General features: G+C 41.9%; 1 protein-coding gene across 3 annotated transcripts in view; it reads right to left on the bottom strand.

Moving 5' to 3' along the window:
• Positions 1 to 17,133, bottom strand: part of sorcs2 (sortilin-related VPS10 domain containing receptor 2) — an 893,773-nt gene that overhangs the window by 739,532 nt on the left and 137,108 nt on the right. For all 3 annotated transcript variants that reach the window (XR_012098663.1, XM_073043099.1, XM_073043098.1), the window contains exon 2: positions 12,967 to 13,034. Coding sequence is in view for 2 of the 3 variants with exons in the window: in XM_073043099.1 (XP_072899200.1) it covers positions 12,967 to 13,034 (68 nt within the window). In the remaining variant the exon portion in view is untranslated. The remainder of the gene's footprint in view (positions 1 to 12,966; positions 13,035 to 17,133) is intronic.

The following is a 17,133-nucleotide window of genomic DNA, read 5'->3' as shown; positions in this document are numbered from 1 at the left end:
CCAGTATCCACACACACCGACCCTGCACTAAACCAGAACGTTTCTGAGTAAGTCAATAAAAAATTAGACATGTTTTACAAAAACATTTGGACAGCGGTTTTCATAGCTTTCTGATATATAATCAGAACTACTGTACACTGCAATCTTTAAACACTGCTAAAGGATTACAGATTTCCCCAGATTCTGAAACCGCTCACAGATTTGAAACTCGTGAACATCGTTGCTACTTAAGAGAATGAAGGGGAAGAACCAGGTCTAACATCTCTTTCAGAAAATTACTTGCACTTCTGCTTCAGAACTAATTGAATATTTTCAGCTGATCAGAGGGAGTTATTAAAGTAAATTTATTATTGAAGTACATGTATGCTATCATATACTACCTTGAGATTTTTTGAAGGCATTTAGGGGAAAAATATAGAATTTCTGAAAAACTATACAAAAACAGAGACCGACATGCTACCAATGTGCAAAAGACAAACTGTGCAAATAAAAATAATACTAAGAACATGAGCTGTAAAGAGTCCTTGAAAGTGCAGAGTTCCTTCAGCATTTTGTCTTTTGCTGTAAATCACAGAATCAGTTCAGAGTGGTGGTAATTGAAGTCATCCACGCTGGTTCAGAAGCCTGCTGCTTCTAAGGTAATAAATGTAGGGACTTAAGGTGACTGTACCTCTTGCTTGAAGCAAGAAGATGGCATGGTTCAGATGGTAAGGGTTTTTAAATGATGGATCCTGCTTTCTTGCGGCAGAACTCCATGTAAATGGTGGAGAAGGTTTTGCCTGTGATGACCTGAACTGTGTCCACCGTTTTCTGTAATATTTTCCATTGTTCCATACCAGAGTGTGGTGCAACCAGTCAGGATGCTCTCCACTGTGCATCAGTAGAAGTTTGTCAAATGCAAGATAACAACAGAAATTATGGAAAACTGCAGGTCAAGCAGTGCCAATGGAAAAATGAAATGAGTTGATATTTCTGGTCAAAGGGAAAATAAAACAAATTAGCTTCAGTTGCCATGTGGCTGGATAGGGCAAAGAGAAGATCTCTAATAGGGTGAGACCAGGATATGAAGCTCTATCTCAAAATAGATTAATGAGAGCATTCAGAGAGAGATAAAACAAAGAGAATGTTTAAAATCTATGAAATTAAGGTCACAGCAATTACAGCGAAACCAGCTAAGAAAACATTCTAAGAGCCCAATATGTCAGGCAGTGTCTGTAAAGAGATAGAGTCCAAGTTAACATTATACAGAGATAACATCATTGCATAACTGAACAGTTCTACAAAGACAATCTGCCTGATGCTGTTGCACTTTTATCTTGTTCCTTCTCACCAGCAGGATACACAAATAGTTCTTTCCAAGCAAAGCACTGATTCACCTCTTCTTCCAGCCTAGTGTATTGTATTCAGTGATCGTGATGTGGCACCTGGTACTTCAGAGAGACTAAATGCAAATTGGGTATTTGTTTCATCAAGTGCCTTGGTTCAGTTTGTTACAGTGAAAGGTAGCTTCCCCTTGCCTATACTTTAATTCTCCATCCCCCTCCGTGAGCAGCCTCCTCCTTTGTTTCCAATGAGGCCTGACACAAGTTTGAGGTATTGCATTTCATCTGTGTTGCAAACTTTGCCACTTAGTATTGAGCTCAACTATTCAAGTGATTTGGTTTCTTTGGTTGTATCAGAACCAGCCAATTCTGTTACAAGGTTATTCCCTTGTAAGATGCTGCTTGGCCTGCTGAATGCTCCCTTTTTTAGTTTCTTTTAAATTTCAGATTTCCATTATAGTAAAATTGCTAACCAGGCATGTCCAGGGATCATAGCAACAAATTGACAGATTTTTCAGACAATTGGATGCTACTCCAATACACTTCTAAGTCATTTTAAGACAATACACAATATCTAATAAATATTCCAGTGAACCCACGTTTAAAGGGAGCTGTGCTGTTAACAGACGCGCACATATCAGCATTTGGCAAGCTGGATACTGAACGATTAGGATTTTTGAATAGATTGCAGGATTTCAGAGTTTTACTCTTCGAAGTAATCGACTAACATGTTGCATCTTTCATTTTATGGAGAACACGCAGCATCCCTTTACCTCCATAGAATTACATAATGCTAATATTTGCATCCCTAAGTGTTTTGAGAGCAGAAACCTGCTCACAAAATGGCATCCTGCAGCTCAGTTAAAAGATCAACCATCTCCCAGGTGGCATATTGCCTTTCCTGAACAGTTCCGCGCAGTTCCCGTGACAGAAATCAAATATGTACCTCGCTCAGGCAGAAGCTCAGATTTCTCACGCAGCTCTACGGTGAACCACCAGAGCAGAAGTTGTGCTCTCCTGCCTGCAAACAGCCAGCTGTGACAGGTTTGTGGATGGAATCCACTGTGCCACTTGTCTTGCCCTACACGAGGCCAGCAGGCCCACCGTCTCACTCTGCATCAGCATCAGAGTTGTCATGAAGGCAACCCAGCTGTGCTTGTCTCGGACCATGCAGACGCTTGGTCTCCCCACACCCAGCTTCTTCCCACGTCTCTCTGCAGCCAGCCAGTGCCCGGCCTATTTCCCCGTGCTCCAGTGAAGGGGAAACAGGAGACCTTTATGTTGAAGTTCAAAGACTAAAACCAGTAGATGCACTTAAAAGGCTGAAGACAAAACATCTTTATGGCACAATATTAGCAAACATTGCAATAAAAGTGCCTATTGTTCATCAATTTATAGGAAATGTAGAGCACCTGCTCAAAGGAAACACTAAGTTCTGTAAACCGAAGTAGACCTGGAACAAGAGTTCAACAGACCAAGGCTAATCTTGATCAACTCTCTGGGAGCATCGTTCTGATAATGAACTAGCACCTGAAAGTTGAAAATTTGCAACCTTTAACTCCCTGAATCAGGTCAATGTTTAAATCATTAGAATGCCTCTGTTTCAGGTAATAGTGGAAATTGCCATTTTCGGTATCAACTGTTTAAAGCTTGAGCTGTATAGAATATTTATTCTGTTCTGAGTAATGAATGGGAAGAAATACTCAAAGACATGTGGGTTATAATAGTGCTGCAAATTATTTGGCAGAACATTTCAACAGCTGAATTTTTAAATAAGCCCCAGGAACCACTTGGCTGGTAATGAGAAGGGCACTTTCACATACTGCAGGTGACCAAGTGGCACCTTATGCTGCTCTCTAAGTGGGAGCATCATGGTGAGACCATCATCCATCTCTTTCTCAATGGACAGTTGCAAAGATCATCTGGTAGGAGATAATGTGCTTTCGTTGAGTTTATCCTGCATAGTTCCTTTCCTGGCTTTTCTAAGGAATACACAAACACCAACTGTTGCTGACAGGCCATAAATTCAGTGAATAGAAGCCTTTGATTTTGCTTATAACTTGCTAAAGTTCTAGTCCAGAACTGGTCAAAAACAAATATCACAGACTGGGACATTCCAAGAATCCAAATGACTTACTGAGGAATGCACCACCACCTGGTTCAGCTGCTGCAGTGACCCCATCGGGATCAGATACAGATTAACCCCCCCCCCCCTCCAACTACCGGTATTATAATGGAAGGAGATGGGAGCACAATGGAACTGAAACACTTCTACTGCAAATAACTTACAAAGTGAACCCTGAATACGCGTTGACCTCAGCAGCCTTGAGCACACCACACTGCATTTCCAGAGTGTACTGTTAACTCACAAACAGAAGAGATTCTGCAGATGCTGGAAAACCAAATTAACACACACAAAAAAACCTGGAGGAAATCAGCGGGATAGGCAGCATCTATGGAAATGAATAAACTGTCACCGTTTCAGCTCGAGTTCTGATGAAGGGTCTTGGCCCAAAATGTCGACTGTTTATTCATCTCCATAGATGCTGGCTGACCTTCTGAGTTCTTCCAGCATGTTGTGTGTTTCTATATATTTTACTAATATATAGGGGGGTAATGCACTAGAAACTCCTGGTGCTGTGTATGTTAAACTTGTTTTTATGATGCCAAGACTGCTTGCAAAGTATTTGATGTCCATTCCTACTGTTGCTTTTACACCCAGGTGTCTTGCCAAGCCAAGATGCATCAAGCAAATAACTTTAAAAATAAATGATAGTGCCAGGTTCATCCTCCTCAAGATGATTGATAAAACTACTGTATTTATACAATTCAACAACTTTCAAAGATGATTTTATTTACTTAGATGCATAATATTGATTGTAATTTCAGCTTCAGTTGTGTTTTAAGACATTGGTTAACTACCAGATAGCTCCCCACCACAACTGCATCTATTCCAAAGCAGCCTAATGGATGCACTGGAACTAATTGTATGTCTCCTTTACCAGACAATACAGTTTGCAGTTTCAGGATGTTGACCTGATCTGAAAGAATTTATTATCAAAAAGTGTGCAGAACAAATCAAAGCCCTAAATCAAAAAAAATAATCACTGTACTCAACTGAAAATTTGTGGCTTATCTACACCCGCGCCAACGAACACCCACCCATCTTACCACATCACACACACATGAAGACCCTCACTTGACTCTAGTATGTCAGCTATTTCAAGGCACTTCTAAAATATGAAGCAGGAGCCAGAAGCACGCCTTTTAAAACTGCCACTTAAAAGAAAACTGCACATCAATATGCAGCATTTTGAAAGAATGTCCATCGGTAGAAAAACAAACATCTAATTGTGGTTACGATTCCATCCCCTTTTTGCCAGCTTTCTCCTACTCAGCTGTGTCAGGTTAATATGAGTCATACTGCAAGCACAATAAATGCACTGCCACTCCCACACGATCTATATTGTACAAGTCGAGTTGGAGATGTACAACCATCACGTTCACATTCTTAGAATTGTTACATTTGGAAATGAGTTCAACACAGCGCAGAGAAGCTGCACTATGAATTTTCAGGAAGGGTGTTCATTTCATCAGTCTGCTAACAGTAAAGTGCTATTCTGTGACCACATTGGGTACATATACTCTTTAATGGCGTGAACGCTGGTCAGGACAATGTGGCCAATTCCTTGCTGCCAGCCAGATCAGCAGCTACAAAACACATCTGGGACTGGCTTGAACTTGGGTTCAATACCAAGCACATATTGCTCACATCATGCAAGTCTTCAGCCAGCAGACTGTAAAGAAACACTGGCTGATGACACTGCACAGACCTGCATTCCCAGTTATCAAGCACGCACATCTGATCTTGTGCACTACTTACATAATCAAAGTCACAGTAAAAGTTAGTATCGAAGCACTTGTATATTATCATATACAGTACTGTCTTTCTTGTGCAGGTACTTACAGGAAAATTAATAAATACAATAGAATTTATGAAACATTGTACATAGACAAAGACTGACAAACATCCAATGTGAAAAATACAAATTCGCAAATAGAAACATAGAAACATAGAAAATAGGTGCAGGAGTAGGCCATTTGGCCCTTCGAACCTGCACCGCAATTCAGTATGATCATGGCTGATCATCCAACTCAGAACCCTGTACCTGCTTTCTCTCCATACCCTCTGATCCCTTTAGTCACAAGGGCCATATCTAACTCCCTCTTAAATATAGCCAATGAACCGGCCTCAACTATTTCCTGTGGCAGAGAATTCCACAGATTCACCACTCTCTGTGTGAAGAAGTTTCTCCTCATCTCAGTCCTAAAAGGCTTCCCCTTTATCCTTAAACTGTGACCCCTCGTTCTGGACTTCCCCAACATCGGAAACAATCTTCCTGCATCTAGCCTGTCCAATCCCTTTAGAATTTTATACGTTTCAATAAGATCCCCCCTCAATAAAAAATAATACTGAGAACATGAGCTGTAAAGAATCCTCAAAAGTGCGTCTGTAGGTCGTCGAAACTAAACAGTTGAGAGTTCTGTTGAGTGAAGTTATCCAAGCTGGTTCTGGGCCCTGATCTCTGAAGGGCAATAACTGTTTCTGCACCTGTCAGCGTTGGAAGTAAGGCTTCTGTACCCCCGCCTGATTGTAACATAGCCTGGATGGTGGCAGGTTTTGATGGTGGATGCTGGTTTTTTTATCGTAGTGCTCCTTGTAGACGTGCTCAGTGATGGGGAGAGCTTTGCCTGCGATGGACTGGGCTGTATCCACCACTCTGGGTAGAGTTTTCTATTCCGGGAGTTGGTGTTTCCATACCAAACAGTGTTGCAACCAGTCAGGATCCTCTTCACTGTGCATCTGTAAAAGTTTGTCATTTTTGATCACATGCCAAATCTATACAAACTTTTAAGGAAGTAGAGGCACTGCTGTGCCTTCTTTATGATGGCACTTACACAGTGGCTCCAGGACAAATCCGCTGATATAATAATGCCAGAGGATTTAAAACTACCAGTGCTGTCTGCCTCCAATCCACTGATGAGGATTGGCTCATCGACCTCTGGCTTCTTCCTTCTGTAGTCAATATTAGCTCCTAGGTTCTGCAACTACTCAGTGAGAGGTTTTAGTTGTGAGTGAGGAGCCAAGGAAATGGCATCTGCTGTTGTCATGTAGTGATGGCAGGCAAGTAACTGCAGATCCAAGTCACTTATCGTGCAAGAGTTGATGTGCTTCATGAGCAACCTCTCAAAGCACTTCATCACAGTGCACCAAGGCAGGGCACCACATTCCTCTTTCTTGGCCACCAGTAGGAGTGGAGTCTGCCTGAAGCAGGTGGGTATCTCAGACTGTCAAAGCAAGTGGTTGAAAACAGAAAAACAGAGGAAGAGAAAACCTGCAGCACAATACAGGCCCTTCGGCCCACAAAGTTGTGCCCAACATGTCCTTACTTTAGAAATTACCCAGGGTTACCTACCCATAGCCCTCTATTTTTTCTTAGCTCCACGTACCTATCCAGGAGTCTCTTAAAAGACCCTATCGTATCCACCTCCACCACTGTTGCTGGCAGCCTGTTCCACGCACTCACCACTCTCTGTGTAAAAAAACTTACCCCTGACATCTCCTCTGTACCTGTTAAAGCCTCTGACTATTCACACAATCAATGCCTCTCATCATCTTGTACACTTCTATCAGGTCACCTCCCATCCTCCGTCACTCCAAGGAAAAAAAGGCCGAGTTCACTCACCCTATTCTCGTAAGGCATGCTCCCCAATCCAGGCAACATCCTTGTAAATCTCCTCTGCACCCTTTCTATTGTTTCCACATCCTTCTTGTAGTGAGGTGACCAGAACTGAGCACAGTACTCCACACTATCCACAACATCTCCAACCTTTGTGTCATTAGCAAACTTACTAACCCATCCCTCTACTTCCTCATCCAGGTCTTTTATAAAAATCACGAAGAGTAAGGGTCCCAGAACAGATCCCTGAGGCACACCACTGGTCACCGACCTCCATGCAGAATATGACCTGTCTACAACCATTCTTTGCCTTCTGTAGGCAGGTCAGTTCTGGATCCACAAAGTAAGGTCCCCTTGGATCCCATGCCTTCTTACTTTCTTAATAAACCTTGCATGGGGTACTTTACCAAATGCCTTGCTTAAATCCATATACATGACATCCACTGCTCTACCCTCAATCTGTTTAGTCACACCTTCAAAAACTTCAATCAGGCTCGTAAGGCACGACCTGCCTTTAACAAAACCATGCTGACTATTCCTAATCATATTATGCCTCTCCAAATGTTCATAAATCCTGCCTCTAGGGATCTTTTCCATCAACTTTGAAGTAAGACTCACTGGTCTATAATTACCTTGGCTATCTCTTTCTTGAATAAGGGAACAACATCCACAACCCTCCAATCCTCCAGAACCTCTCCTGTCCCCACTGATGATGCAAAGATCATTGCCAGAGGTGCAGCAATCTCCTCTCTTGCCTCCCACAGTAGCCTGGGGTACATCTCCTCTGGTCCTGGTGACTTATCCAACTTGATGCATTCCAAAAGCTCCAGCACATCCTTTTTCTTAATATCTATATGCTCAGTGCTTTTCAGTCCACTGTAAGTCATCCCTACAGTCACCAAGATCCTTTTCCGTAGTGAATACTGAAACAAAGTATTCATTAAGTACCTCGGTTATTTCCTCTGGTTCCATACACACTTTTCCACTGTCACACTTGATTGATCCTATTCTCTCATGTCTTATCCTCTTGGTCTTCACATACTTGTAGAATGCCTTGGGGTTTTCCTTAATCCTGTCCGCCAAGGCCTTCTCATGGCTCCTTCTGGCTCTCCTAATTTCATCCTTAAGCTCCTTCCTGCTAGCCTTATCTCTAACATTACCTAGTCTTTTGAAACTTTCATAAGCTTTTCTTTTCTTCTTGACTGGATTTACAACAGCCCTTGTACACCACAGTTCCTGTACCCTACCATCCCTTCCCTGTCTCATTATTATGATTATCCTCGACCTCACACATCACGCATGGCAGAAATGTTCAAGGAATATTTGCATGGAGTTCTGCATAGGTACATTCCATTAAGGCAGGAAAAGGACTGTAGGGTAAAAGAACCATGGTGTACAAAGAAAGTTGAAAATCTAGTTAAGAAGAAAAGCTTACGTAGGGTTCAAGAAACTAGGTACTGATAGAGTTGTAGAAAGATACAAGGATGTCAAGAAGGGGCTTCAGAATGAAATTAGGAGAGCGAGAAGGGGCCATGAGGAGGCATTAGGAAGCAGGATTAAGGAAATTCTACAAATATGTGAAGAGTAGAAGGATGAGCCTTGTGAAAATAGGACCAATCAGGTGTGATAGTGGAAACGTGTGCATTGAGCCTAAAGGAGTAGTGAAGGTTCTTAATCAATACTTTGCTTCAGTATTCACCAGGGAATAGGACCATGGGAACTGTGGGGATGACTTACAGTGGACTGATATGCTTGAGTATATAGAATCAAGTTAGAAGCATTAAGTTAGCTAAGTTGCCGGGACCGGATGAGATGTACCCCAGGCTACTGTGGGAAGCGAGGGAGGAGATTGCTGAGCCCCTGGTGACGATCTCTGCATCATCAATAGGGACAGGAGAAGTATTGAAAATTTGGAGCATTGCAAATGTTGTCCCTTTGTTCAAGAAATTATAAACCATTGTTTATAATGGAGATCCTGAGAGGCAGGATTTATGAGCATTTGGAGACATAATCTGATTAGGGATAGTCAGCATGGGTTTGACAATGGAAAGTCCTGCCTTACGAGCTTGACTGAATTCTTGGAGGATTGATGAAGGTAGAGCAGTGGATCCAGCATATATCGATTTCAGTAAGGCATTTGATAAGGTTCCCCCTGCAAGGCTCATTCAGAAAGTAATGAGACATAGGATCCAAGGAGACCTTGCTTTGTGGATCCAGAATTGGCTTGCCCACATAAGGCAAGGAATGGTTGTAGATGGTTTGTATTCTATAAGGAAGTCGATCACCAGTGGAGTGCCTCAGGGATCTATTCTGGGATCCCTCCTCTTAGTGAATTTTATAAATGACCTGGATGAGGAAGTGGAGGGATGGGTTAGTAAGTTTGCTGATGACACTAAGGTGGAGGTGTTGTGGATAGTGTGGAGGGCTGTCAGAGGTTACAGCGGGACATTGATAGGATGTAAAACTGGGCTGAGAAGTGGCAGATGGAGTTCAACCCAGATAAGTGTGAAGTGGTTCATTTTGGTAGGTCAAATATGATGGCAGAATATAGTATTAATGGTAAGACATTTGGCAGTGTGGCGGATCAGGGAAATCTTGGATCCGAGTCCATAGGACGATCAAAGCTGATGCACAGGTTGACTCTGTGGTTAAGAAGGCGTATGGTGTGTTGGCATTCATCAACTGTGGGATTGAGTTCAAGAGCTGTGAGGTAACATTACAGACGTACAAGGCCTTTGTCAGATCTCACTTGAGGTACTGTGCAAGTTCTGGTCAACGTCACTACAGGAAGGGTGTGGAAGCCATAGAGAGAGTGCAGAGATTTACAAGGATGTTGCCTGGATTAGGGAGCATGCCTTATGAGAGTAGGTTGAGTGAACTCAGCTTTTTCTCCTTGGAGCGACGGAGGATGAGAGGTGACCTGATAGAGGTGTATTAGATGATGAGAGGCATTGATTGTGTGGATAGTCAGAGGCTTTTCCCCAGGGCTGAAATGGCTAGCAAGAGAGAGCACAACTCACATTGTTGATAGTGTGACAGATGTAAAACCAAGACAGCTATATTGACACATACGTTTTGGAAATGTTCTGTACTGAAACATTTTTGGAAGTCTATTTTCTTTACAATTTCTAAAGTTTAAAAAAAATTAATTTACAACCTAATAAATTGAGAGTTTTATTTGGTACAGTCCCTCAATATATTCATGGTATTTCTCCATCAGACCAACATGTAATTGCATTTGTTACATTATTGGCCAGAAGGGTTATTTTGTTGAAATGGAAAGATGTTTCTGCTCCGAATTTGATACAATGGTTTTCTCAGGTGATGTTATGCCTCAGTTTGGAGAAAATCAGAAGTCGAACTTTCGATCCTCGATTTGATTTTGAGAAAAAGTGGGGTTCATTTTCCCACTACTATCATTTGATTTGAGTTAATTAATATGGTTTCCTTCCAATTTTTCTTTGAAGTGGATTTGAGTTGGCTTGGCAGATTGATTTTTTTTCCCTATGGAAGATTGTATGATGTATAGCTCTGGGGTCATGCTCCCAATGGTTTTTTTTGTTTGTTTTTTTTCAGTTAGTAGGGGTACACTTCATTTTCTCTTATTATTATTGATATATTGCTTAGCTTTGTTAATCAGTTATTTGTTAATTTAATTATTTATTGTATATAATGACATATTGACTTAACATATCTTTTTTGTTAATCTTCAATAATAATTAATAAAAGATTTTACAATAAAGAGAGAGCACAGTTTTAAGCTGCTTGGATACAGGTATGGGTGGGGGATGTTAGAAGTAAGACTTTCCACACAGAGAGTGGGGGTGTGTGGAATACTCTGACAGCAATGGTGGTGAAAGCAGATACAACAGAGACTTTTAAAAGACTCTTCATAGGTACATGGAGCTTAGAAAAATAAAGGGCTATGCGGTAGGGAAATTCTAGGCAGCTTCTAGAATAGGTTACATGGTCGACACAACATTGTGGGCCGAAGGGCCTGTAATGTGCTGTAGATTTCCATGTTCTACGTTGTATCAGTCTACCGTGAGGGGCCTTACCAGATGCACTACTCCTGTCAGACTCCTTCAATAATCAGATACATCAGACCCGTCAGGCTCCTGCACCAATCAGATACACTACTGCCATCAGGCTCCAATCAGATACGTCACACCCGTCAGACTCCAATCAGATATGTCACACCCATCAGAGTCCAATCAGATACATTACTCCCGTCAGACACCAATCAGATACATTACACCCATCACGCTCCTTCACCACCTCCACAAAAATCTCCGTTTCAAAATGGATGGAAATATGAGCTCTCTGTTCTGACTTTGGAAGACCTAGCTGAAAAGTCTTCCATGCTGTACCATTTCATGACTCTACCCAACATTACCTGTTTTATCCCAATGATCATTCACATCCTGACACATGCAGCAAAGTTGCAGAGTTCACTGGATGTCAGGGATAGGATGGGTGTTGGGGAACGTTAATTCCACCAGCAACAAAATCCTAATGTAAAAGGACCAAAGGCACATGTTGACGAATTTACACAATTTAACATGGAATGATTTGATTGGAGGTACCTGGTGAAATCCCAGCTTTCACTTGTGAGTGCCTAATCCTGCAGAAAAGCACGATGCTGTTTTAAAGGTAGATTGGTATTAGCTGTGGCTCAGCTAACCACACTCCCGGAGAAGTTGGTTTAAATTAGTATCATGGTTGGCACAGACATCATGAGCCCCTTGGCTAATTCATTGAATGTGCAGAAAACCCCCTGTGTTACACACATCTGAAGTGCAAGTTAAATGGGGAAAAAAAATTGTGTGCATTTAATTACCCTTTTTAAGCACATAAATTATACGAGTGATTTTATTCATTTTTGAGGGGTGATCGTGAATGCCACAAGGTAACTATTTCTGTAACCTGTATGGCTATAATGCAGAGTGTACCTGTACTGTTCCACACTATCGTTTCAGGTCCCACTCTGGAGAGTTGAGCACAGAACGGAAGTACGTTCAGTTTTCTGATGTGATTTTTAAACCCAGGTTCTCTCAGGGTGATGCAGAAGATCCCATCCCAGGGCAGTGTGAGATAACCAGGTGTATTACTGGCCTCAGTTGAGACCAATAATGATGTGCTGATACCACACGAGGAGTCTGATGACAATAGTATGTGCAGATTGGCTGCTACTTTTCTGAAACTATGTTAAGAATAAAGGCCTTTGGGATGTCCAGAGGTTGTAAAGGGTATTATAGAAATGTGAGTGATTTCAAATTAATTGTCCATAATGGAGTTTGGTGCTTTCAGAAGAAATCCTGTAGCATAAAGAGAGCATATAATTGAAGTGACTGAAAGTCACCCCCTATGTATTAACATTGCTGAGCAACCAAGTGTTCATTCCTGCTTCTGACAGTTTTATTGAAACCTAGTCACATGCTAAGAAGGAACAGAGACAGGGAGCAGTTACCACACAGCACTAAAGACAGAAATAACCCATTCGGTGGTTACAGTGTGCTGAATTCAGTGCCTCCAGGAAAACTAATGGTCAACAATTAAATGCTGACAGCCTGAATCAAACAATTTCCAAATGACTACATCTGCTGATTTACAATTTGAACGGAAATTCAATTAAATATTGCTTTCAGAAGTCCTGCTTTAAATGACCATGACAGTTTGACAGTCAAGGACAATCTTCAGACTCAACTCTTTTAATCTTTTGCATAACTGGTAGCATGATCCAACACAGAAATCCTAATGTTCAACATAAAGCAGTAAGAGACAAATGCAGGCTCCTAGCTGTCTGTCCTCAAAATTAGTCCTTGTTCTAGTCTCCTCCTCATTTTGGAAACTGGAAACTGTTCGTTAGCATCTCAATACAAAATAAATAAAAGGTGGCTCACCTCCACAAAGAACTTTCCAAAACTTTCCCCATACTCGTATCAAACAACTTGGTTAGAATCAGGATCATCTGCAACACACATTAGAAGCAAAGTGAGTAACTGTACAGTATATTTTAGACATTTATTCAGGTACAGGGTGGGGTAGGGGGTAGAAGCCAATGTCAATTATAGTGTTTATTGTCCATCCTAACTAGCCCGGAAACCAGGATATAGTTAAATGGGAACTACATTGGTGGACCTGGAGTGAGGACAGCAGATCTCCTTTCCTGAAGGATATTAGGAAAGGAGCAGTGTCAAATCCTAATCTTTCCCAGCATTTGTGATATCAATCCAATGGAAATGCTCATACAAATCTAATAGGTAGAATATCAGATTTGACATATTTAAATAACACATTGTGGTCCAGAGTTAAGTCAGGCACGCAGATATCCAAGGCTGAACAATTTCAGACTTTGCTATTATACATTGTGTTACGAAACCCGTAACTGGGTATCTTACCAGCAAAGATAGGAGTATCCGTTGAAGTCTGATGATACTATTTTTAACAGTATTTATTAGTAAAAATACACAAAAATAATATCAATGCAAATATACAGATAATATACGTCATCAATACCAAACCTAAAAGTGCAGGTATAATAATAATCAATAAGAAATAAGCTCTATCGTTGTCTAGGGGATAATGAATTGTCCGATGGAAATATAAAGTTCAGTTCAGTTCATGCAGGCTGTGGTAGTTGTTGATCTCTGCGTTGCAAGTGTGTGAGTGTGTGAGAGGGAGAGAGAGAGAGAGAGAGAGAGGGGGAGGGGGAGGGGGAGGGGGAGGGGGAGGGGGAGGGGGAGGGGGAGAGGGAGAGGGAGAGGGAGAGGGAGAGGGAGAGGGAGAGGGAGAGGGAGAGGGAGAGGGAGAGACAGAGAGAGAGAGAGAGAGAGAGAAACAGCTATTGACTTGCCGACTTTCCTTTTACGATCTTGATCCGTCGATGCGTTACTGTTGTGGCCATTCACGTATGACCCCTCCGTCCTTTAGCTAGACCGTTCTTTGGAGCACTCGTCACCCAGGCAAGGGTGGACACACACACAAGCCCCCACTGGTCTCATAGCGTCTCTCCTGGTGCATCTGAGGGGTGTTTCCCCAGACCCTACTTTTATCCCCACTCACGGGGTCTCAGGTGTCAATCAGGTTGGGATGATGCAACACATCAACCAGCCCTCTCTGATTGTCCCCTGAGGGGTTTCACTAAATAGAACAGTACTCAATACACAATCCTTCTCCAAGAGACAATAGCAGTAATCTCCCTCTTCGTCAATAGGAGACATTCCAACCTGTGGGCCTCTCTCTCTTTAATTTTTCATGAGCGTTGTCAATAACAACTGCCTTTGCTGTTATCCTGTGTCTCTCTCATCTCCCTTGATAACAGCATCAGATTAGTAGCGATTTGCGATTCTCCAAGGGGGGGGGGGGGGCATTGGTGATTCTGTACCCTTCTGCCCATCAGAGTTGCTCATCATTCGTAACAATTGACTTTGTTAAAAGAGTAATGTGTGCACCCACTGGATAAAGAAAGAGTTAACAAATTTACTATGATACCCTAATTACCTGTTAGCCTAAAATATACTGACAATACTTAATCACCGAGGAAAATAATCGATTCACTCCGCTTCGACAGCGGAGAATCTTAAACTCCAGTCATCAACTATAATGCTTCCTTTAAGGTACGGGCTCCCAGCCTGGCATCTGGAAACCCCTTGCCTAATGGTATTGGTCCATGGCTTTAAAAAGGTTTGGGAACCCCTGCCTTAAAGGAAAAAAGCTCCTCTTTTTCTTTGTTAATCTTAAATTTGTCCCTCTCAAACAGAAGACATTTCAGGCAGAGATCCTTCATCAGGACAGGAAGGAAGGGGAAAAGACCATAAGAATTAGGCCATTCAGCCCATCGAGTCTGCTCCACCATTCCATCATGGCTGATCCTGGAGACCACTTAACCTGCCTTCTTGCCATATCCTTCATTTCCTGATTAATCAGGGGATCAATCAACTTCCACCCTGAATATACCCATGGACTTGGCCTCCACCGCAGTCTGTAGCAAAGCATTCCATAGATTCACTACGCTCTGCCTAAAAAAAAATCCTCCTTACCTCTGTTTTAAAGGTAATTTCTGAGGCTAGTTCTGAATTCTGGATACTTCCACCAGAGGAAACATCCTCTCTACATCCACCCTATTATGACCATCACTTGTCTACCCTAGATGTCAAAGGTTGTTATGTATATTGAGATATTATGCATGTACTGCCCTGGTTAAGAATATGTTTTATTGCATTTCTACTGCTATGCTGTTAGGCATTTTATTTCAGCAGTTTCCTGCAAACACAGTGTGTTATGTTAGTTAAGCTTCATACACTAGTGCTTTGGCTTTGACTAAGATAGCGAAACGTTTGCTCAGCCTGTTGAGCTTAGATCGTAACACCATAAGATGTAGGAGCAGGATTAGGCCATTTGGCCCATCGAGTCTTCTCCACCATTTCATCATGGCTGATCCAATTTCCCTCTCAACCCCAATCTCTTGCCTTTTCCCCATATCCCTTGATGCCCTGACCAATCAAGAATCTATCAATCTCTGCCTTAAATATATATAAAGGCTTGCCCTCCACAGCTGCATTTGGCAATGAATTCCACAGATCCATCACTCTCTGGCTAAAGAAATTCCTCATCTCCATTCTAAAAGGATGCACCTCTATTCTGACAGTGTGTCCTCTGTCTCCTTTTCACAACAGGAAACAACATCTCCACAGCCACTCTATCAAGGCCTTTCATCAGTCAATAGGCTTCAATGAGGTCACCCCTCATTCTTCTGAATTCCAGTGAATAAAGGCCCAGAGCCATCAAATGCTCTTCTTATGGCAAGCCATTCAAATCCCGGAATCATTTTCCTGAACCTCCTTTGAACCCTCTCCAGTTTCAGCAAATACTTTCTAAAATATGGGACCAAAAACTGCTCACAAAGCCCCAAGTGAGAATTCACCAGTGTTTTATGAAGTCTCAACATTACATCCTTGCGTTTATATTCTAACCCTCTTGAAATGAATGCTAACATTGCATTTGCCTTCCTCACCACAGACTCAACCTGCAAGTTAACCTTTAGGGAGTCCTACACAAAGACTCCCATGACTCTTCGCACCTCAGTGTTTTTGTATTTTCTCTCCATTAAGAAAATAGTTAACCCTTTCATTTCTTCTATCAAATGCATGACCATACACTTCCTGACACCATTTCACTTGCCATTTCTTTGCCCATTCTCCTAATCTGTCTGTCCTGTAGCCTCAAAACTATCTGCCCCTTCTTGTACCTTCATATTGTCTGCAAGCTTTGCAATTCCATTTTCCAAATCAATGATATATAACAAAAAGACTCTGTTCCAACACAGACCCCTGTGGAACACCACTAGTCACTGGCAGCAAAACAGAAAGGGCTCACCTTATTCCCACTCTTTGCCTCCTGCCAATCAACCACTGCTTTATCCATGCTAGAATCTCTCCTGTACTACCATGGGCTTGTAGCTTATTAAGCAGCCTCATGTGTGGCACCTTGTCAAAGGCCTTCTGAAAATCCAAGTACCGTAGATTCCGGATTTTAAGCCGCTACTTTTTTCCCACATTTTGAACAGCTTTGAACTTTGCGGCCTTTAATCCGGAGCGGCTAATACATGATTTTTTTCATGCCGCCTCGTAAACATTTTGCCTCATAACAGTAGACTAATAAAATTGATGAGTAGTTCACAGAGGTCCAATGAAATTGTACGATAAATCAAGCGCACTTTCACAATTAAATTATTGTAAATCAGTCATTTGTACTCACCTTCATCAACATGGAAAACACTCGAAGCATTGTGCTGCCTTATGGCAGTTATTTAGTTTATAATATTTTCGCTTAGTAATTCATTTTCTAGTTAAAGTTAGAAGAGTTTTAACTATATTTGTTTTCTGTACTACATCGCGGGATACTATGACGTCACACCTGGTTTCGCGGTGTCTTGTGGGAAAAATGCCAGTTTGCGATAAACGGAAAGGAGGGGGGAGCGCATTACGCGAGCGGCTTTGGATCTGAGCGAACGCTGCTTTTAAGTTAAAGGCGATCAATAACTTTTCCTGGTAGGCTGCAGTATATAT

Source organism: Hemitrygon akajei, chromosome 4, assembly GCF_048418815.1.
Source record: "Hemitrygon akajei chromosome 4, sHemAka1.3, whole genome shotgun sequence".
NCBI lineage: Eukaryota > Metazoa > Chordata > Chondrichthyes > Myliobatiformes > Dasyatidae > Hemitrygon > Hemitrygon akajei.
Note: the sequence above shows the minus strand (reverse complement) of the source record. Positions and strands in the feature narration are given on the sequence as shown.